The sequence below is a fragment of the Panthera tigris genome, chromosome D3 (assembly GCF_018350195.1).
Source record: "Panthera tigris isolate Pti1 chromosome D3, P.tigris_Pti1_mat1.1, whole genome shotgun sequence".
Lineage (NCBI taxonomy): Eukaryota > Metazoa > Chordata > Mammalia > Carnivora > Felidae > Panthera > Panthera tigris.
Genome location: NC_056671.1, coordinates 6,735,524 through 6,756,633, shown reverse-complemented (window position 1 = coordinate 6,756,633; position 21,110 = coordinate 6,735,524). Strand labels below are relative to the sequence as shown.

The following is a 21,110-nucleotide window of genomic DNA, read 5'->3' as shown; positions in this document are numbered from 1 at the left end:
CTCCCTCCCTCTCTGCCCCTCCTCTGCTCATGCTGTCTCTCTCTCTCAAACAATAAATAATAAAAACACTTTTTAAAACAATCATAGTGTAACTGACGTTGGTGAACGTCGGGCTGAGGAGCTGTGGCTCTGTGAGCTGCCCACACTCTTGCTCTGTCCTCAGTGACTCTCCTCCCCACTACCCTCCTTGACTGTGTGGCTCTCCCCAAACTTCCTGGGGTCCCCTTTGCTCTTTGTGAAGCCCCACAGCTGATGGGGCAGGGACTGGGTTGCTGTGAGCAGCTGCTGAGTGGGGTTTCCAGGTTTGGTCATCTGGCTTCACTGACCACATCCACGCCTCAAGGCCCTGCTTCCGTCTGGAGTCCACACCAGGTACCGAGCCTCTCAGGTACCACCTGCTGTGGCTCCGGTCCTGGCCTGGCCACCTCGAGGGTTTCCTCTTTCCCGAACCAGCACCTGCTGGGATGTTTCCTGGTGCGTGTCCCTGCCAGTTGCTCATCCAGGGACGGGCGCCATTGGCCGCTCTCTCCGGCCTGGTCCTTGGATTGCGTCCCCAGGCTTCGCTTGTCCTGGCTGCAGGACAGAAGTTGCCCTGGGAGGGAGCCAGAGTAAACGGAGATGAAGGTCAGAGCCCAGAGTCAGATGCCCTTGCTCACAGGAGTGGGGAGCCATGGGGGCCCGTGAGCTTCTCGGTGCCGCCCCGATGCTTGAACGAATCCCTGATCCAGAGTGTGTGTTCTGACTTGGAGTCGGGCCAGGCCCTCCCTGAGCGGTAGTGGCCCGGGGGTGCAGGGTTCCTGTGGCGGGACAAAGAAGGACGTCTGTTGACGCACTGCTTCCTTGGCTCAGCCTCCCTCCTCCAGGACCCAGTGGTGGAGTGGTGGCCGAGAGGACAGTCTCCAGAGCCGGGCAGCCTGGGTCTAGTCCTGCAGATTCCCTCTCCGTGTGAACGGGGGAGGGAGGGTTGTGTGAGGGTCAAGTCAATATGCAAAGCACTTAGAACAGTGCCTGGCGGGGCAAAAGCACTTGGTCAACGTTTCATTATTGTGACCTTGGGCAAGTGATTACCTTCTTTAAGCCTCGCTTTTCCTCATCTGCCTCCTCCTAGGTTACTTAGGAGATTAAATGAGGTAATACTGGTAAAGTGCTCAGCACGCAGCTTGGGCCCTGGCCGAACTTGATACAAATCATTTTATTATTAAGTTAGCCTAGTTTGCTGTCGTTGTGGCATGAAATACACCTTTTACCAGCTTCCTGGTGAAAGCGATTTTGTTTCTGTCCAGAGCATGCCAGAGCCTTCCCATCCCTTAGCCTGTACCCGCCTTGTACCCGCCTCTGCCCCTCGGAAGGTCCAGCCGCTCACCATCCAAACGCTGGGTGGAGCAAGTGGAGGGTTGCAGGCGAGGTGGCTGCCCAGGGCCTGGAGTGTGGACTTGTTGGCTTTTTCCAGCACAGAAAGGGCAGCAGTGGCCTGAATGCCCGTAAAACCGTTCGCTGTCTCCTGCTCCCCGGTCTAAGAAACCTGTCTCTGCAGACCGTCCAGCTCCCACCAAAGTCCCCTTGAGCATTTCTGGGGTCTCACGGCTGCCCCGGAACTCCCCGCTGTTGTTCTTGTCCTGATTTCCTGCAGTGGGAGAACCACTCCCTAGCCCCCCCCATCCCAACCACTGAAAGGTCAAGGGAACTGTTCCCTCTTTTCCCCGGGAGTCAGATAAGCAGACAGATCCCCAGACAGTCACCACCTGTCCTCCCTCCCACCCCAGGACCCTTCTCTCCAGCTCTGGGTTTTCCACCCAGGCCTCTGATCAATCCATTCCACTCCAAGCTGTTTCTCTCCATGGCAATTGATCCCGCCAGCCGTGAGGGATTAAATTTGCTGTTGTCAGAGCTGCCGGGGTAGTTCTGGCCTAGGTGGCTGTACCAGGGCCAGAAGAAGCCTATTTTTCAGGCCGGCAGGCTGGAGAGAACCCACATGGCAGTGCTGGGTTCCCCTCTGAATTTCCCCCCAGCCACCTGGCAGGCTATTGTGAGGATACCCCGCTGTGTGGAGCCGCCTTGAGACTGTAAACCCTAGAAGCTGAGCTGTGTCTCAGTCGCCCCGCGTAGATTCCGGCGCTACGGAGAAGAACCCTGAAGCTCTCCCCACCCCTGCAGCCCACTCAGGACCGGCCAGGGAGGCAGACGGGGTCCCCGGAGCCTGACATCCCCTCCCGGGACGAGGCTTGGCTGCTGTGCCTGGTAGGAAGAGCGAGGCCCTGTGAAGTGTGCACAGACTCCCTCTGTGTGAACACTGTGCCTCCTTGTGAGGCTTCCCGACCCACACATCTGCTGCCCTGCACACAACGGGGCCGTGTTCCCACCCCGGGAGGGACCCTGCTCCTGCCGCCAGCACTGGGAGGGCGGGTCGGGGAGAGAGGAGGAGCCTGATGGCCAGATCCTGCCTTGTACCCAAGACACCACATCTCACCGGGGCTCCCGCTTTGGGAGATCTTTCATGTGCCGGCCACCATCTAGGGGCTGGGGGTAGCCGGAGAGGCAGAAACACTTCCCTCATGGCGTTCACCTTCAGATAATAGACAAATAAGGAAGACATCCTTGTCAGGGGGTGCTGAGTAGCTGAGTGCGTGGAAAAGCGTTAATCAGGGGAGACTGACGTAGGGTGGCAGCAGGAACGGGACTGGCGAGCAGAGACCCAAAAGGGGTGGTGGTGGGGGTGGTCTTTCGAGGGGTCCAGTGCCCAGTAGTGAGCGGGTGCTCAGTATACATTTGGACCATCGGTGAAGTACAGGCTGTGTCGAGTGACCCGGGGGACGACTGGGAGGCGGGACTGCCTCACCCTGGCGCCCCACCTTGGCTCAGCCACTGCTGGCTCCTGCCGCGTACGGCTTCCTCCCTGCCTCCTCCCTGCTCGGAGGAAAGGGCTGCCCGCCCCACCACTCCCCTCCCTTGCTGGGCCCTAGCCAGCCTGTCCCTTTAGGGCGCGTCTCTGCCTCTGCTCTCCAGCTGCAGCCCCCAGGAGGAGAAAGCACCGGCCTTCAGGAGGGAGAGCAGTTACTGTGGACGCCCCTTCGGCTTGCCCTGACTTGGGGTTGCGTCTCTGCATCCACAGCCTCCTCCTGGGCCTGTTCAGCATGTGTCGCTTCGGCTCTGCTTTTGCCCCGAATCTTCCGGATCAGGCTAGACCAGGTGGCAGTCGTCAGAAGAGCCAGCTCAGGTGTCAGGGCAGCTGGGGGATGGAGTTACACACCCCCAGAGACCGGACACTCCCGGCTTATGAGCTGGCAGCTGCTTGCTGCTGGGAGAGGTGTGGCCCCACGCCCTTGCCCTGTGCACGGCCACCCCTGCCTGCCCCTTCCCAGCTCTGTGCCCGTATGGGAGGGAGGAGCCTGGGACGCTGTATGGCAGAGTCGCTAAGGACACAACAGGCAGCCAGACCTGGCTTTGTCCTTAGTAGCTGTACAGACAGGACACCTAACCTCTCTATACTTCAGTTTTCTCATCAGGAAGATGGGCTCATGCCCACTTCCTACGGCTGTTGCTGGAGGTGTCTCCTGTTCCCGGAACAGCGCAATCACCCAGGAGACGGCAGTTGGCGATCATCAGTGTCGCCACCACTGTGGTGGACAGAGTTCTGCCTGGGTGGGGTGTGGTGGTTATGTGGGGCCGGGAGAAGTAGGGGCTGGGCTCGACTTCTCTCCCGGCGGCTGCTCAGTGATGCTTGTTGAACAAAGCCAGGCGCTGAGGCCTCAGGGAGGCTGTGCTGGCGGAGGTTGGGCACACAGATGGCCAAGGGAGCCTTCCAGGTCTGGCTGGCCGCAGCTTTGGGAATAAGAGAAGCCAGAGCCTGTCTGGGTTTCCGTTGGGACCCTGGGACGGGACACCAGGAGAGTGGCCCCTGAGGGGCCTGGTGTGGGGTCGGCATTCCTGTGTCCCGTGAGTGGGGTCACAGTGGGCTCTGGGGGGGGGGGGGGCGGGGGCTGGGGCCGGTTTCAGCAGCTGCGTGCCTGATGGGAGAGGCCTGCCTCTGCTCCTGTGGGGTTGCTTTTCTTACCGACAGAGGACATCTCACAGCCTTGCCAAGTAGGCCCAAAGTCGGTTCGTGGTGGACGTGTGCAGGGGGGGACCGCCTCCTGGCCAGGCTGGGCAGTTACGCTCTGAGGATGCTGGAGGTGGATGGCGTGGCGGCCTCTGGGCTAAGAGGAAAGCAAGTGTCGGGGCTGCCCTGTGGGGCTCCCTCTGCCCCGTCCCCTTCCCACTCCTGTCTGAGTCAGGCCACCACACAAACGCGTCCTATTGACAAGGCCTTGACCTGCCGGCATGGGTCCCGGGCTGCAGGGTGAGGGCAGCCCCCACCCTTGCTCAGCCATTGCAGATCCTGCGTGGCCTGGGGGGCAGGCTGCCGTGAGCCCCGGGGAAGGGCCAGTGGGGGACGGAAGGATCGCGTCTGTAGGTTTGCCGGGCACCTGCCTGTCGCTCCCACCGGGGGACATAGGCGGCTCTTCTCCAGCCACAAACATTGATGTCCCCAGCTCAGTGCTGGGCAGCTGGACAGAGGCCTGTAGAACCTGCCTGCAGGTAGAGGAATAAAACATCCCTGCGAGGAAAGCTGGGACCGGCGGCAAGTGCTGGGGCCCTTTGCTGAGGGAGCAGCCCCATCCAGGAGGCCTCGGGCTGTGGAGGCTCTGACCCAAGGGGGAGGAGACAGGACCCCAGCAGGTGGACATGGGTGAGGACCTCTGCCCACAAGTGACATGGCTGCTTGCTCAGTGCCCGAGTGGCAGCAGCAGGTATGCTGAGCGGATCCCCCCACTTCCCACCGCCCCCAGTAGGGGCCACGGTCACCATCTGCTTCAGTGAGGGTAGGCACCGAGTCAGGACTTGTCCCCATCCAGGAGGGAGGTGGCCCGCGTGGCAGACGGGCCACAGGACCTGGGTTTGTCCCTTGTTTCCGTGTAGTGGCCGTGTGGCCTTGTCCCACAGTAATGTGGATGGGGGGTGACACACGTGTCTTCACGAGGGCTCAGGAGGGATAGGGCGGAGGATGCCACGTTGTTGCAAGTGGCCGCTCCCGCTGGGGCCCAGGGGGCCTCCCCTTCTGGGGTGAGCTAAGCACACACAGGTGTCTGCCCAGAGGCGGGGTCCTGCAGCTACCACCCAGCCTCTGTCCTTATATCCTAGCCCCTAGAAGGCTCCCAGGGGCTTTTTGGCATCGGGTATTAACTCATTTTGAGCTGTACGAGTCAAGTAAAAGAAAAGTCTTCAGAGCTCTGGTTCGCTTAGGTTGAGAGAACTTCCTTTTCCTCTGCGTCTCTACACCTTCCTTTGGCTGACGGGAAGAATCCATCCTGTGTCTTCTGGAGAAGTCTGCCTGGTGAGTTTCTGAACTCTGCCTCCTCTGTTCCCTCCCAGGCCATCAGCATCAGCAAAGCCATCAACACCCAGGAGGCCCCCGTGAAGGAGAAGCATGCCCGGCGTATCCTTCCCTTCCCTGCTTCAGGCAGGCCGGCCGCTGTCCCTCTTGGTCTCTGGGGGGAGGCAGGGAGAGTGAGAGGAGGGTGTGGGCCTGCCCTGCGTTATCTCTGACTGTGGACTTGGTGGGAAGTGAATTGGGGGGCGGGGAACAGTGCAGGTGGCTGGCCACCAGAGCTTTGTCAAGCGTGCCCTCGACGAGACAGAGGCCCGAGAAGGCGCATGCTCGTGTGGCCCCGGGCCAGCCGGGTCTCCTGCCTTGCTCTGCTGGTTTTACATTCTCAGTCCCATCTGGGCAACACCATCTATAGTCTTAGGCTGTCGGTCCCGGTTAAATCTGTGAGGATTGACCTTGGCAGAAAACCATCGCTTTCGGGGAACTCCTGCAGATGCGGTGGGAGAGGGGTGTCGGGAGAAGGTGCTGGGTGGCTGTGGGTGAGGGGCCAGCCTTCTCCCTGCGTCACTCAGCTGCACTCGCTGAGCACCCCAGCCTTCCCTACGCTTGAGTCTCTGCCTCTTGCACTTGGCCTTGACCCTGGTAGGCATCATTCTGGGCACTCACCATGAGAAGGGGGCCTTCACCTTCTGGTCCTACGCCATTGGTCTGCCCCTTCCCAGCAGCTCTATCCTCAGCTGGAAGTTCTGCCACGTGCTCCACAAGGTCCTCCGAGACGGGCACCCGAATGTGAGTCGCCACTCTCCGCTGGTGCTGACAGGGGCGGGGCTCTCAGGCCCTCCACCTGCTGCTGCCTGAGCAGGCCAGCACCCCAGGGAGGCAGAGCAGTGTCCCTGTCCCCACCCCTCCCTGCCCTCGGCGAGCCAGCCAGCATGGGCGGTGCATACGCTGGGACCCCGCCCGCGTGAGTCTGGGTTCTTCATACCCGCCCCCCCCCCCCCCCCCCCGCTGCCGCTGCAGGTGCTACATGACTGCCAACGCCATCGGAGCAACATTCGGGAGATCGGAGATCTGTGGGTAAGTGCAGGGAGCAAGCATGGCGGCCTTAGCACCTTGCGGAGGGAATCATCCAGAAAGCCCAGCCACGGTCCCGCTTGGCGTTCTGACCCCCAGCTCGTGGGGCCAAGTGAATGGGAGCTCCCTGCAGATGGGTGTCTTTTCCCTCCTTTCCCTCAGAGCAGAAGTCACAGTGTTATCTGGGGAGACATTGGGGGCAGACGGACGTCAGTAAATGAAACCTCAGCCTTGCTTTTAAGGTCTTGTCTGGGAAGCTCCAAACGCATAACTAATGGGCCCCCTAGCTCCAGAAACTCAGCAGCCCTGTAGTCCCTGTGAGCTGGGAAATGTGGCGACACCTCAGTCTGAGTGTCTGACTGGCGGTTACAGCCAATGTGAGGGGTACAGACTCCTTGCCCGCCACCCCCTTCCCCCCCTGACCAGGGCTGCTTTAGAATCTCAGGATTGGAAACTGGGTTCAAAAAACTTCCCAGAAGATTCTTATCCATAATAAAGTTTGGGAGCCCCAAAAGCTTGTATTCTAGATCTATTCTAAGACCTCAGGGAATAAGGGGGTGGGGACAGGACCTCTGGCCTTATTTGTCACCTGGGAGTACTGCTGGGACCTCATGGGCTAGGCCGGGGTCAGGGCAGGCCTCGGAGCTGGGCTGTAGAGGGAGGCCCTGCTGGCGTAGACACGAGCTGCCGTGTCTCACAGATGTCCCTCGAAGTCAAGAAAATAGTGCCCGTGGTGGTGTTTGCGGACACGGGCCCAGTTCGCGTGCTCGCAGGGGCCACGGTGTTTGGAGGTGACCGGGGAGGCAGCTGGGAGGATGTGTACACGGACCCGGCAGAATGTGCCTCCTCGGCTGCCACCAGCATTTTAATGAAGCGTCCCAACTCTGAGCTGGCCTGTTGCCCTGGACAAAGAGCCTTCTTCTCGCAAGAGTTTCTTTGGCAAGAAGGACTAGGAGTAAAATTAAAAAAAAAAAAAACAACAACAAAGAGCCGTAGACAAAGCGTAGGGCTGGCGGAGGCCCTTAGGGATGCGTTGGCGGCCTCTGGAGGGCTGAGCGGTATTTGTGCGTGAACGTCTGTCCGTGTGGCGGGTGGGGGAGGGACACTCAGCTGGCGTCCTGCACCTTCCCGCCTCTGCTGTCTCGTTGGCCCCAAAGCGTGAACAGGTCCTGTAGGATTTGTGGGCATGTTCCTGGGGCGGGAGACCCTCATCCCAGCGCTCCTTTCTCCACAGGGACATTTGCATGACCGCTACGGACAGCTGGTGAATGTTTATACCAAACTCTTGCTGACCAAAATCTCCTTCCACCTCAAGGTAGTTTCCTCGGGCGTCATGGGGCTGGGGGTGGAGGACCCTGGGCTTTTTTCTCTGTGATATCCTGGGAAGCCGGGTGGTGGCATCTACTGTGTCCCAACCTTGACCTGAGGGGAAACCAGAGGTGCCCAGGGTGCCTTGAGAGTCACGGCAACTTGAGACGTTTTCCTCCAATGCCGGGGGGAGTGTCTGCTTTGCCCTTGGCTCCAGGCAGCCTCTTGCCCTGGCTGGACGTCCCCTCCTCCCTGTCCCCCATCTGTCCCGCCACCTGCAGCCCCCTCAGCCAGTGCCTGGGGCAGATGGGGGCATCCCCAGCATCTCCTCCTTTCCTCAGAAGCTAGAACCCGTTCTGGGCCGGGGCCAGCATGGGCCTCAGTTGAGTGGGGGTGTCCTCTCCACAGCACCCCCAGTTTCCTGCGGGCCTGGAAGTGACAGACGAAGTGTTGGAGAAAACTGCTGGGACCGACGTCAACAACATGTGAGTCCCTCAGGACAGTGTGGCTGCCTGGTGCCACCTCCTTTCTCCCTCAGTTTCCCCGGTGGCTCCCTTAGCATTCCACACTCTGGGTCCATGAGGCCAGGTGCTCATCAGCGGCTGGCTGGGGCAGAGGGTCCCGTTCCTAGGAAATGAGGCTGAAGTTCAAGGGCTGGGGTTTATTTGGAATCTGGCCTCTTTGGCTGAAAGATGGCTGTCCGGCGAAGAGGCTCTTGGATGAACCGTGTTTCCTCTTCCCGCCTGGGGGGCGGGTCTCGTGCGGCGAGTCCCCTGCCCCTCCGCTCAGCCCTCCGCCTTCCCCTTGTAGCTTCCAGCTCACCGTGGAGATGTTTGATTACATGGACTGTGAGCTGAGGCTTTCTGAATCAGGTAAGCCAAGCAAGGAGGAGGCCCGGCCCCCCTGGGTCCTGCGTGGTTCCTCAGGGCCCAGAGCCGGATGAGAAGTTAGCCCCACCAGCTTATTCTGCCCCCGGTGTCCATGCCCCTGCTAGGAGGGGGTGAGGGGGCCTCCAGGTGCCCCCAGGACATGGGGAGAGGTGTCCACTGCTCCTGCAGGGCACCAGGCCTCAGAGGTGTCCAAGGAGCAGCGCCCCCTCCTGACTCGGCTCCCCCTGCGTCGGGCATCTGCAGAGCCCTCCCAGGAGAGAGTCGGTTCGGGTCATCTTGCGTGTTTCCTGCTGTAAAAGGCCTGTGAGTCATGGACTTCACAGCCCAGGGACCCAGCAGCTGCTGGACAGGAAATCTCAGAGGGCTCGCGCTCTCGGGGCCACAGAGGGGATTGTTCTGGGCGGCAGCTTCAGGATGTCTTGTTGGGTGACTCAGTGCTCTTTGTAGGAGAACGAATAGCAAATGCCTTTTTAAGGGAAAATCGGGATTTGAGAGAGGTGGGTCTGGGCAGCCTCCTGGCACTCCTGGATCTGGACTCTGAGCTGTACCCAGAGGAGCCCAGACCCCACTGGGGAGCGTGGCCGCCGGCCTGTGACTGGCAGGGACGAGACGTGCTTCTCACAGCGGCCCCCCACAAGGGAAGATAGAGAAAACCCACAGTTGGGCGCCCCGCCCCTTGCAACGCTCACCTCTTGATGAAGCACAAAGAAGGGGCAGCCTAGCGGTCCACAGGCCGGCGTCTCCCTGGAGAACCATCCTGAATGCCCCTCAGTGGAGAAATGGTTTTGCCTTGTATCAAACCCCAAATAGTATTTTATGTGCGTTTCAGTTTTCATAGGAAGATGTACTTGATGTGACACGTAATTGAATGTTAAGATTTAGAGGGTGAAGGACCATGCTTAGCTGCGTCTTGCTCCTCCTGGGCTTGGAGGTTTGCAAACGGTCCCACCCTAGGCCAGGTGAGGACGGGGCCCCAGGGCTTGTCCTGGCATCTGTGTCGTGCGTGGGCCACCCTGGCGTGCGGTCTGCCCGTTGTCCTTTCTCTCTGTGCCCTGGATAAGAGGCCGGCTATGGTGGGGGCAGCCTCGTGTTTGTCCCTGGCCCTCCTATTTGGCTGATCTCACGAAAGGCTTGATTGTCAGGGACAGGGGAGATTGACCCTGGGTGCAAGTGAGGTTTTGGGGTCACTTGGGGCTTTCAGAACCAGGTCCCGATCGGCTGCCGTGTGGCTCTCATCACAGTTGTAAGATGAGGCACTTGGCTACACCGCTTTGAGCCTCCTTTTTCCCTCGAAGACAGGATGAGCTCGAGGCCCACGGGTACAGGACCTTCGAAGTCACCCTATCCCTCCAGCCCCTCATTCCGGGAGCACTGCGTGGTGGCTCTTGGAAACCCTTGCTGAGCTGACCTGTATTCTCTTTGCGCCGACCCTGCTGTTGCCCTAGTTTGTGAGGGCTCTCGGGTCCATCTGGGGCAGCCAAAGCACAGGGGCTCCTGCCCTAGCAGTTTGGAGCGTGTTTGTGTCCGAGGACCTGGGACAGAGTTGTTCTGGCCTGGCTAGAACCAGCAAGGCAGGTCCCCAGGCCGCTGCCTCCCAGGGTTGCTCTGCCGATGCCCCGAGATGAGGGCGTGGGGCCCACCCTCTGCACTGTTCTCACGAGCCTGTCACCGAGGCCGCATCCCAGCTTCCCATGCGTATGCTGCTCCCTCCACCTCTGTTTGCAGTTTTCCGGCAGCTCAACACAGCCATCGCTGTGTCCCAGATGTCCTCGGGCCAGTGCCGCCTGGCTCCCCTCATCCAGGTCATCCAGGACTGCAGCCACCTCTACCATTACACAGTCAAGCTCATGTTCAAGCTGCACGCCTGTAAGTCCCCCCGGCCCCCTGCCGCCCTGCCTCGGGCCCCCTGAGGCTCAGCCGGAGCCACAGAGGGCCGTGCTTAGGTGGCTTACGTTGACAGATATTGGCTGTATCAGAAATGAAGATCAAGACATTTAAAAAAGTTATTTATTTATTTATTTTTTTTTTTTAATTTTTTTTTTTTTTTAACGTTTATTTATTTTTGAGACAGAGAGAGACAGAGCATGAACAGGGGAGGAGCAGAGAGAGAGGGAGACACAGAATCTGAAACGGGCTCCAGGCTCTGAGCTGTCAGCACAGAGCCCGACGCGGGGCTCGAACTCACGGATCGTGAGATCATGACCTGAGCCGAAGTCGGACGCTTAACCGACCGAGCCACCCAGGCGCCCCTAAAAAAGTTATTTTTTAAAAAATGTTTATTTTTGAGAGGTGGGGGGAGGGGGAGAGACAGAGAGAGAGAAAATCCCAAGCAGGCTCCGTCCACGCTGTCTGCACAGAGCCCGATGTGGGGCTCGGACCCGTGAACCGCGAGATCATGACCTGAGCTGCAGAGGGACGCTTAACCGACTGCGCCACCCAGGCGCCCCTAAAAAATACTTCTCAGTTAAATGTGATGTAGAACACTAGCCTTAACATAACCACCACAGTTGTGGTGGAAAAGCACTGTTCTCCAACACCAGGGTCTAGTGAGACGAGGGGTGTGGTTTTACACGTTTGCAGTTCTCTGAAATCCCTGGTCTTGAAGGAGGGATTGCCCTCCGAGGGCAGCCCACTGGGGCGCCTCGCATCCCGCAGGCTGGCGTGACACATCCAAAGAGGCGCACGTCATTTGCTCCCCGTTCACAGAGGGTTTGGCCCCGGTCGAGGTCTTGGTCCCCAGGCCCCACCCTGAGAACCAGGGGCCTGGGGTGAATGAGCTGTTGCAATGCTATCAGCCCAAGCTGGAGTCCAGAAGCGATTTCACAGCGCCCCCTACAGGCATGCGCCGGTCAGGCTTGCTGTGGTCAAGATGCTGACTTTGGAGCGCCCACCCCCCCACCCCTTCTCAGAGTCGAGAGCCACACCCCTGTAGGGGTCTCCCCTCACCTCACAACCCCTCACCTCACTCTCCCAGTTGGTGGGGGGCCTGGCCAGGCAGCAGGTGCTCTCCCCTCTACCATGGTTTCTAGAATGTGGTGAAGCAGAGTGGGAACGGGAGGGAGGGAAGCTTAAGTCTTTGCAAGTCACAGAGCAGGGGGCAGAGGGGAAGTCCTGTCCAACGTCCCTGCCCTCAGGTCTCCCAGCTGACACCCTGCAAGGCCACAGGGACCGGTTCCACGAGCAGTTTCACAGGTATGGCCCGGGCAGGGAGGAGGCTCTGCGGCCTGGTGAGCTGGGCTTCCTGTCCAGGTCCGGCCCCCCTCTGTGACCTCCCCTCATCTGCCTCTGCAGCCTCAGAAATTTCTTCCGGAGAGCCTCTGACATGCTCTACTTTAAGCGGCTCATCCAGATCCCCCGGCTGCCTGAGGTACCTGTCCTATTCCCCAGGCTGCCCCTGGGCTGCAGCCTTGTTCCTACTCTGGGCGCGTGGGGGGCCCCGGGTGCCTGCTGGGAAGACTGAGAGGGTCTTCCCCCGGGGCCGTGAGCGGCTCCCACTCATTGCCCCTCCCCCAGGGACCTCCCAACTTCCTGCGGGCCTCAGCGCTGGCCGAGCACATCAAGCCTGTGGTGGTGATCCCCGAGGAGGCCCCTGAGGACGAGGAGCCCGAGAACCTCATTGAGATCAGCACGGGGCCCCCAGCCGGGGAACCAGCGGTGAGGTTCCCCCTTTTGGTCGGGTGGCCTTCTGCCCGCACCCTCCCCTGGCCTGCAGGGCCCGGGGGCGTGGCCCTGGGTCACCGTGCTTGTGTGGCAGGTGGTGGCCGACCTCTTTGAGCAGACGTTCGGACCCCCCAACGGCTCCTTGAAGGATGACAGGTGAGGCGAGGTGAGGGCCGGGGGCCGCCTGTGGCGGGGACCGCGCGGCGGTCAGGACTGACCTTGAAGGCCCTCTGTCCCCAGGGACGTGCAGATCGAGACCCTGAAGAGAGAGGTGGAGACGCTCCGCGCAGAGCTGGAGAAGATCAGGCTGGAGGTGAGCGCGGGGCCGTGGGGCCGGGCCGTGGGGCCGGGCCGTGGGGCGCACCCCCACCGACGCACACGCGCGCGGGGCCCCCACACCACCGTCCTCGGGCCGCACAGGCCCAGCGCTACGTCTCGCAGCTGAAGGGCCAGGTGAACGCGCTGGAGGCCGAGCTGGAGGAGCAGCGGAAGCAGAAGCAGAAGGCGCTGGTGGACAACGAGCAGCTGCGCCACGAGCTGACCCAGCTGCGGGCCGCCCAGCGGGAAGGCGAGCGGAACCAGGGCCTGCGCGAGGAGGCCGAGAGTGCGTGAGCGGCGCGGGCCCGGGGCGGGGGGCGGCCGGCGGGCGGGCGGGCGGGCGGGCGGCTGGGGACCACCGCCTCCCCTGCCCCCTGCAGAGAGGGCCAGCGCCACCGAGGCGCGCTACCAGAAGCTCAAGGAGAAGCACAGCGAGCTCATCAGCACACACGCCGAGCTGCTCAGGAAGGTAGGTGGAGGCACGGGCGTGCCGGGCGGACGCTGAGTGGGGCCCCCTGGCGGTGGCGGAGCGTGAGCCGGTGCCTCACCTGCGCAGAACGCGGACACGGCCAAGCAGCTGACGGTGACGCAGCAGAGCCAGGAGGAGGTGGCGCGGGTGAAGGAGCAGCTGGCCTTCCAGATGGAGCAAGAGAGACGGGAGTCCGAGCTGAAGGTGCGTCCCGGGCGTGCGTGGGCCCCCGTGGCCCCGACTCTGGTGTCACTTCCCCCGCCCCCACCCTGCCCGCCGTGACCCGCTGTCCTGTCCCAGCTGGAGGAGCAGACTGACCTGCTGGAGAAGCTCAAGAGGGAGCTGGAGGCCAAGGCGGGAGAGCTGGTGCGCACGCGGGAGGCCCTGAGCCGCACGGAGCAGGTATGGCCGCGGCACGTGGGGTGGCCTCCGGGAGCCGGCCGGGCAGGAGTTAGGGTCCTCTTTGCCGTGAGCGGGGCCATCCCCGGATGCCAGTAGCTTGGTTCAGTCCTGGGGTGCAGCTCTGACCCAGAGGACACGGGAAGGAGGCCCTGGCCTTCGGGAAGTTCTCTAAGGGGAGATTAAGGAGAACACAGCTCGCGGGGGCAGTCTGTGACCCTGGGTGGGGACGGGGTGCGGGCAGGGCCACCCTGCTCACGTGCCGGGTGTTTGCAGAGCGGCTCGGAGCTGAGCTCCAGGCTGGACGCACTGAGTGCAGAGAAGGCCGAGCTGAGCAGTGCGGTGCAGCGACAGGAGGCGGACCTGCTGGCGGCCCAGGGCCTGGTGCGGGAGAAGGAGGCGGCGTTGAGCCAGGAGCAGCAGCGCGGCTCTCGGGAGACGGCTGAGCTGCAGAGGCAGCTGGCGGACAAGGTGACGCCCCGGCTCCCCCCTCCCCCAGCACAGCAACAGCTGCGCCGAGACCCGCCCTGCTTCCCGATCGACCAAAGGGTTGCGTGTCCGCCCTGTACTTCCAGAACATTTTTACCACTCCAAAAAGAAACTCTTCACCCACGAAGGAGTTAATCCCCACTCCCCTCTGACAGCCCCAGCCCCTGGCAGCCTCTCTCCCCTCTGGATCGACCTATTGCAGACGATGCAGGTAGATGGGACCTCACGATAGGACTGGTTTCTCTCACCGAGCAGTGTTGGCCAGGTTCATCCGAGTGTCGTGTGGCCCAGTAGTGTCCCACGGCCAGAAGGCATTGTGTGTACTTGTTCATCAGTTGGTGGGTGTTTTCACTTTGGCGGTTGGGGGTAACGCCATAAACCAGAGGGGCTGTGCCGTTTCTGTTCCCGCCAGGAACGTATGCAGTTGTCCATTTCTGGGGAACCTTTTTTTTTTAGTTTATTTTGAGAAAAAGCGAACCGGCCGGGGTGGAGGGGCAGAGAAACAGAGGACAGAGGGTCTGAGGCAGGCTCTGTGGAGCTCAAACTCACAAACTGTGAGATCACGACCTGAGCCAAAGTCAGACAAACGCTTAACCGCTGCCCCAATTTCCCTACAACCTTAACAGCACTTGTTACTGTCTGTGGTCGTTTTAGCCACCCTAGCGGGGGTGAGGTGGTATCTCATTGTGGTTTTTTTGTCTCACGTTTCCCTAAGGGTTTGTGGTGTCGAATGTCTTTTGTGTGTGTTCATTGCCTTTTGTGTATTTGGGGAGAAATGTTTGTTCAGATCTCTTGTCTGCTTTTTAACTTGGTTGTCTTTTGTTTTTTGGAGATAGGGTGGGGGAGGGGCAGAGGGGGGTGGACAGAGGATCCAAAGCAGGCTCTTTGCTGACAGCAGAGAGCCCAACGCGGAGCTCGAATTCACGAACTGTGAGATCGTGACCTGAGCCAAAGTCGGACGCTCAACCGACTGAGCCGCCCAGGCGCCCCGTCGGTTGTCTTGTTATTGCCAAGCTGCCCGCTGGCTCGTGATGGAGCAGTCCAAGCAGGGGGTCAGAGTGGGGCCTCTCCTCAGACCTCCCTCCCCCGCGGGGGCCCCAGCTGACCGCCTGCCTGGCTGCCACGGCGCTGACCCCCGGTTGGGATGTCCAAGCCGCCTCTCCCCTCCCCCCCAGGAGTCTCAGGAGCAAGAACTGCGGCGGAGGCTCGTGGACGAGCAGTTTGCAGCGCTCCGGGCCACTGCCACCGAGGCCCAGCGCATCCTGCGGGACGCCGTGGCCAAGCTGGATGACCCCCTGCACCTGCGCTGCACCAGCTCGCCGGGTAGGGCCTTTCCTTCCTTGCCCGGTGGGGTGCTCAGCCCGCCCCGAGAGGAGGGGCGGAAGGCGATGAGGCCTCGGGCGGGCTCCGCCCCTGACCGCCTCTCCCTGTGCCCGCAGGCTACTTGGTGAGCAGGGCCCAGGCAGCCCTGGACGCCGTGAGCGCCCTGGAGAAGGGCCATGCCCAGTACCTGGTGTCCGGGTCAGGTGAGCACGGCGGCGGGGTGCCCATTCCGCCGGCCATGGCTGCCTCCTGCCACCGGGGAGCTTCCCAGAGCCGTGCCCCCTGCACACGCCCACCGGGAGCCCGGCCCTGCCTGCCGGGGAGCCTGGGATCACCCAGACCTAGCTTTGTTCCCGGCTTGGCTGCTGTCTAGCCGCTTGACGTGGCGTAGGCTCTTCTTCCCCGTGACCTTCCTCTTCTCCCCCCCACACCTCCCACCCCCCTGAGCCTGCTTCTTCTCCGGGCCGTGGTGCCCGTTAGGCTTGTGGGCAGAGGACGTGAGCGGCCTGCCCGGCCCGGCCTCGCTCTGTGGCAGTGGCGTGAGGGTTCCGTTTCTCCTTCCCCCACAGACGCCTCTGTGCTGGTGGCGGCCCTGACCCACTTCTCCCACGTGGCCGCAGACACCATCGTCAACGGCGGTGCCACCTCCCACCTGGCACCCACCGACCCTGCCGACCGTAAGTGGGCCCCGGGCTTGACTCCCACCTGGGGCCCGTGTGGACCCAGGGAAGGCGGGGGCCTACACACCGGTCCTGGCGTCGGACCCGGCGCGGGGGCATCTTCCGGGGCTCCCGGGTGCCGGCCCCTGACGGACCTCTCCCCGCCCAGGCCTGATCGACACGTGCCGGGAGTGCGGGGCCCGGGCTCTGGAGCTCGTGGGGCGGCTGCAGCAGCAGCAGACCCTGCAGCAGGCCCAGCCCGGCCTGGTGCGGACCCCGCTGCGGGGCATCCTTCAGCTGGGCCAGGTGAGGTGTGTGGCCGCGGCGCCGGGTGGGGGTCCGCGGGGGTGAGGACGCTGGGGTGAGGCTCGGGGCCCCAACTTCCCCGCACCCGCCTTTACTTCGGACCGAACCGGTGCTCGTGTGTGGCGCTGGCAGCTGGAGGACGCGGGGCAGGGACAGAGCGCCGCTCCGGCCTCTCCCAGGCTCCCCGGGGTTGCTGGGACTCCAGTCCGCCCCGCCTGACTCCGAGATGCCTCTTCCCCAGGAGCTGAAGCCCAAGAGCCTGGACGTGCGTCAGGAGGAGCTCGGGGCCGTGGTGGACAAGGAGATGGCGGCCACGTCCGCGGCCATCGAAGACGCCGTGCGGAGGATCGAGGTGAGGCCTGGGGCGCGGGGGCTCCCCCGGTTTCTGCAGGAGCCCCGGGGGCTGCGCTGGGCCGAGTGCGGGCTCTGCCCGCCTCTGCGCTCCCGTGCACGGGGTGGACGGCTCCGCGGCCGTTTGGGGGGCGGGGGGCTGGTCCGGCACCGCATCCCCCTTCCTCTCACACCGCCCTCTCAGCCCGCTGACCTCTGTCACTGGCCGTAGGACATGATGAACCAGGCCCGCCATGCCAGCTCCGGGGTAAAGCTAGAGGTGAACGAGAGGTGAGCCCCACTTCACTCCCGAGCCCCCCAGACCCCGGGGTGTTCTGTCCTGCCTGCCTAGCTCTCCACAAGGGACCGGGAACAAGTGCAGCCCGGCCTGCTGAACAGCCGTGTCGGGCCCCGTGGTGGTCCACACGGAGGGCAGGCTCTCCAGGGTCACACTGTAGATTCCTCTCTCTCTCTCTCTCTCTCTCTCTCTCTCTCTCTCTCTCTCTCTCTCTCTCTCTCTCTCTCCTGCCCCTGCCCCCGCACCTCCCTGCTCGCCTCAGGATCCTCAATTCGTGCACAGACCTGATGAAGGTGAGTGGCTGACTGCGACCCCAGGGTGGGCTGCGTGCCTGGGAAGACCACCCCAAGAGTGACACGTGTTTTGGTCTTGGCAGGCCATCCGGCTCTTGGTGACGACGTCCACCAGCCTGCAGAAGGAAATCGTGGAGGGCGGCAGGGTGAGCGGGCCCGATTCCCGAAGGGGGCATGAGCTCAGAGCCCTCCGGATCACTCCACCCGGGGCTTCAGCTGACCTCAGGGCTCCTTCAGGCACGAGCTTCCCGGAGCGTGCAGTGATCCGACACCCTCCCCCCACCCAGTGATGCGCACCGTGCGCCCGGGGTTCACGCCTGAATCCCGCCACGGCCCAGGGACGTACCCTCGTGGCTGAGGTGAAGGCAGAGGGGCCCCACGTGGGGCTCTGTTTCCACCTGCACCGTCACTGACTGGTCCCCCCCGCCCTGCCTTGCCCTCCCGTTGTCGCTAGGGGGCAGCCACGCAGCAGGAATTTTATGCCAAGAACTCCAGGTGGACCGAAGGCCTCATCTCCGCCTCCAAGGCCGTGGGCTGGGGAGCCACGCAGCTGGTGTATGTCGCCCCAGGTGGGGGGCGGCAGGGCGTTTGGTGCACAGGGTCTGGGGAGGGAGCGTGGAGGCGGCCCGGGGCCCCGAGGGTCGGAGACCCAGGCCCCGCCCGGCTCTGCCCGCAGGGAGTCGGCCGACAGGGTGGTGCTCCACACGGGCAAGTACGAAGAGCTCATCGTCTGTTCCCACGAGATCGCAGCCAGCACGGCCCAGCTGGTGGCGGCCTCCAAGGTGAGGCTTCACGCGCGGAGGCCTCTCAGGTCTGGGCTGTGGCAGACGGGCCCCACGCGCTAGGGGTGAGGCTGACCTGCCCCCGCGCCCCCCCCAGGTGAAGGCAGACAAACACAGCCCGCACCTGAGCCGCCTGCAGGAGTGCTCCCGCACCGTCAACGAGATGGCCGCCAACGTGGTGGCCTCCACCAGATCGGGCCAGGAGCAGATCGAAGAAAGAGGTGAGCCCGGGCCCTGGCCGCAGCCGGGGTGGGGGCGGGCGCAGAGGCACTAACCCCGTCCCGTTCTGGCCACAGACACCATGGACTTCTCCGGCCTGTCCCTCATCAAGCTGAAGAAGCAGGAGATGGAGACCCAGGTGGGTGCCTGCGGCTGGCCTCCGTGCCTCCCGCTGCTCCTCGAGGGCCCGGCTCTGGGAGGGCGGGCGGGGCGGGCCACACGGCTGTGCTGAGCGGGCACGTGGGGCTGCAGGTTCGTGTCCTGGAGCTGGAGAAGACGCTGGAGGCGGAGCGTATGCGGCTGGGGGAGCTGCGGAAGCAGCACTACGTGCTGGCTGGCGGCGTGGGGACACTGAGCGAGGAGGAGCCCAGCCGACCCAGTGCTGCCCCCCGTGGTGGGACCTCCAGGAAGCCACCGCTAGCCCAGAAGCCCAGTGTGGCAGCCCGGCAGGACCAGCAGGTGCTGAGCGCCGGCACTGGGGCGGGGAGGGGCCCCAGGGGCGCCGTCCCTGTCTCTGCTCCCCAGTCTGCGGGACTCGGGGCAGAAACGCTGCTCCAGCAACACGGGGAGGATGGTGGGGGTGGGAAGGCTGCAGGGGGCCGAGGGGAGGTAGGGTGCGTGGGGGCCCAGCCACGTTCGCTGAGCCCCTCAACTTTGACTCCCGCAGCTGGACAAGAAGGATGGCATCTACCCGGCTCAGCTCGTGAACTACTAGGCTCCCGAGGGGGCCAGCAGGCAGGCCTGGGCCTTGGGTGGCCGCCCCATCTCGGCTGCGGAGCCTCCCCGGGGTGTGGTCCCCCACCCCACGGACCGGATCAGTGTCCCCGAGGTCCCCAGCCCTCGCTGAACCCAAAGGATCAGGGGCCGGTTCTCCGTCTGCAACAGGCACTCGTGAGCGCAGCCAGGATCTAGCAGGCCCGAGCCACAACGTCTTCAGGAAACACATGGAACGTTTGTAACATTCTGAGTTCAAGCTTTCCTTCGTGAGTTTGTATTCACCCTGAGAAGCAGGGCCCCAGGAGAGGGACTTTGGGTAGGACCTCCCCTGCCTTTTGAACTCAAGGTCTGAGGTTAGCGATGAACGGCCAGTCCATGCTGGCTGTTGGGGACGTAGGCAAGATGTGGTAGCTACTTGGAGCTTTCGGGCACTGAGTCCATGGCGATGGGGCTGGGGTGGCCTCGAGCAAAGCAGACTGCTCCAGAGCGGCCTAGCGTTGCCCTTTCTCCTTGGGCCTCGCTCCAAGGCATCGGGGACGGGAGTGTGGAGGACAGGACCTTTGGGGAGATGCGGGCCCGGCGGGCACAGGTGCTGCGCGGTCGCTCCGGGAGTTTGTTCCGCCGGAATCTATGGTGACCCTCCTGTGTCCTGTCCTTCATGACCCTGATCTGGCTGCTCCTGCCCTGGAGGCCCCGTTCTGCCTGTTCCCCTCTGCCGCCCCCACCTCCCCCCTGCCTCCTTCCCTCCCCTCCCCTCCTCATGAGGTGATGGCCAGCCCTCTCGAAGGCCTCCCCAGCTCAGCCACAAAAAGCCCGAGAACTAGGACGCCTGCCTGCCGTCCTCCAGATCAAGGGCACCTTTGTGCCCCACAGGAAGGGGCCGCCCGGCAGCCTGGCCGCAGCCCCGCTTCACCGTGGGCCTGCCCTGACCCCACTGGGAGGAGGATTTGCAAGAACGTGTGTTCCTTGGGCCCCTGCCCCCTCCCCCCCGCCGGGAGTGCTTGGGAGGAGAGGACCGGCAGCTCCCCCCCCACCGCAGGGTGCTCCGGTACCAGCCACGGTCTGGACATGGGCACAAGGAACCAGCTCTTCTGCTTTGCCTTTAGTCTTTCCTTGTGTTGAAGAGTCAGACTGGCAATAAAATGCACTTGGACTGTCGTCACTGCCCTACCATGAGGGGCCGCGCCTGGGCTGTCATTTCTCCAGGGCCGGGACGTGCACCGCAGGGCAGGGACCCACTTAGTTGCCGCAGGTAACAGGGCACTTGGAACTACGGAAGAGCTTGTACAGCTGCTTCTGGTTCCGCCTGGCTCGTTTCCTGGGAAGTCCGTGACTTGCGGCCGTAGGACGGACACCTCCGTGGTGAGTCGCGGCTTGGGCCTTTCCTCCCTGGCCTCTACTGCCACCCCAAGTCCCCTGGGTTCTTGTCCACACACACCCCCTCCCCCTCCCCGGTCAGAAGCCACGCTTCTTTGGGAAGGGGGAGGAGTGACCACTGAGTCCCCGCAGTTAAGAACGGCCCACACCGGGGCTTGGCGGTGGGCACGCGGACTCCTATCTGGTCCGGACCGAACCGGCGTGGCCACACACAGCCTCGTATTGAGAGAGCCTAACAGGCCTCTGGGTTCCCAAGAGCACAGCTGGCTGTGCAGACACCCGCTTTCCGCGGGGGCGCCCCCGCCAAGGGCTCCCGGCCAGGCGGCCTTGCCTTGGCACGCGGCCCCCAGCGCGCCCCCTTCCCCCGCAGGCCACCGGCATTTGTGGCACAAAGACCATGCAGGTCAGGGCAGAGAAAGATCAACTTGGGTGGCTTCCACCGCACGTGGCCTCGGAGGAGAGTCTCACTCCCTGTGCCCGGGGTTTCCCAGAGCATGAAGTGGGGCCCTGTCCCCCTCCGGACCAGTATGCGGTGTGGGTGGGGTGAAGTGCTTTGAAAACTTCATAAACAGGGCGATGGAACCGGGGCCTGGTTCTCGTTTCTAAGGGAAACCAGCTTCAGGAAAGACTTGCAAGCAGACGACTGGCTCCGCCACACGCTACCAGGGAAAACTGGCACGAGTCCGCTTAGTCGAGCCCCAGAAAGGTTAGCTGGTTCTGAAAGCATGTCCTCAGTGAGCAAATCTTTTAACTGGAGACCCCAGACAAGAAGCCCCGCGTCTGAGCTCACCACGCCCCCTACCGCCGGGCCTCCCTGACGACCTCACAAGCACG

General features: G+C 62.8%; 1 protein-coding gene across 2 annotated transcripts in view; it reads left to right on the top strand.

Moving 5' to 3' along the window:
* HIP1R (huntingtin interacting protein 1 related) overlaps positions 1-18,994 on the top strand; it is a 28,123-nt gene extending 9,129 nt beyond the window's left edge. The window contains exons 2-32 of one of the 2 annotated variants that reach the window (XM_042963112.1): positions 5,410-5,473; positions 6,012-6,154; positions 6,386-6,442; positions 7,674-7,754; positions 8,156-8,232; positions 8,558-8,619; positions 10,363-10,503; positions 11,772-11,829; positions 11,929-12,004; positions 12,151-12,291; positions 12,392-12,453; positions 12,538-12,610; positions 12,718-12,901; positions 12,996-13,084; positions 13,172-13,288; positions 13,385-13,486; positions 13,760-13,954; positions 15,148-15,295; positions 15,412-15,498; positions 15,865-15,972; positions 16,124-16,260; positions 16,502-16,612; positions 16,823-16,881; positions 17,151-17,181; positions 17,265-17,327; positions 17,636-17,736; positions 17,858-17,963; positions 18,061-18,184; positions 18,260-18,321; positions 18,435-18,641; positions 18,850-18,994. In XM_042963112.1, coding sequence (XP_042819046.1) covers positions 5,410-5,473; positions 6,012-6,154; positions 6,386-6,442; positions 7,674-7,754; positions 8,156-8,232; positions 8,558-8,619; positions 10,363-10,503; positions 11,772-11,829; positions 11,929-12,004; positions 12,151-12,291; positions 12,392-12,453; positions 12,538-12,610; positions 12,718-12,901; positions 12,996-13,084; positions 13,172-13,288; positions 13,385-13,486; positions 13,760-13,954; positions 15,148-15,295; positions 15,412-15,498; positions 15,865-15,972; positions 16,124-16,260; positions 16,502-16,612; positions 16,823-16,881; positions 17,151-17,181; positions 17,265-17,327; positions 17,636-17,736; positions 17,858-17,963; positions 18,061-18,184; positions 18,260-18,321; positions 18,435-18,641; positions 18,850-18,897 — 3,114 coding nt within the window. In that variant the 3' untranslated portion in view covers positions 18,898-18,994. Of the gene's footprint in view, positions 1-5,409; positions 5,474-6,011; positions 6,155-6,385; positions 6,443-7,673; positions 7,755-8,155; positions 8,233-8,557; positions 8,620-10,362; positions 10,504-11,771; positions 11,830-11,928; positions 12,005-12,150; positions 12,292-12,391; positions 12,454-12,537; positions 12,611-12,717; positions 12,902-12,995; positions 13,085-13,171; positions 13,289-13,384; positions 13,487-13,759; positions 13,955-14,058; positions 14,165-15,147; positions 15,296-15,411; positions 15,499-15,864; positions 15,973-16,123; positions 16,261-16,501; positions 16,613-16,822; positions 16,882-17,150; positions 17,182-17,264; positions 17,328-17,635; positions 17,737-17,857; positions 17,964-18,060; positions 18,185-18,259; positions 18,322-18,434; positions 18,642-18,849 lie in introns of those variants that run through there. The other variant, XM_042963113.1, reaches the window with a different exon arrangement.
* The last annotated feature ends 2,116 nt before the right edge of the window (positions 18,995-21,110 follow it).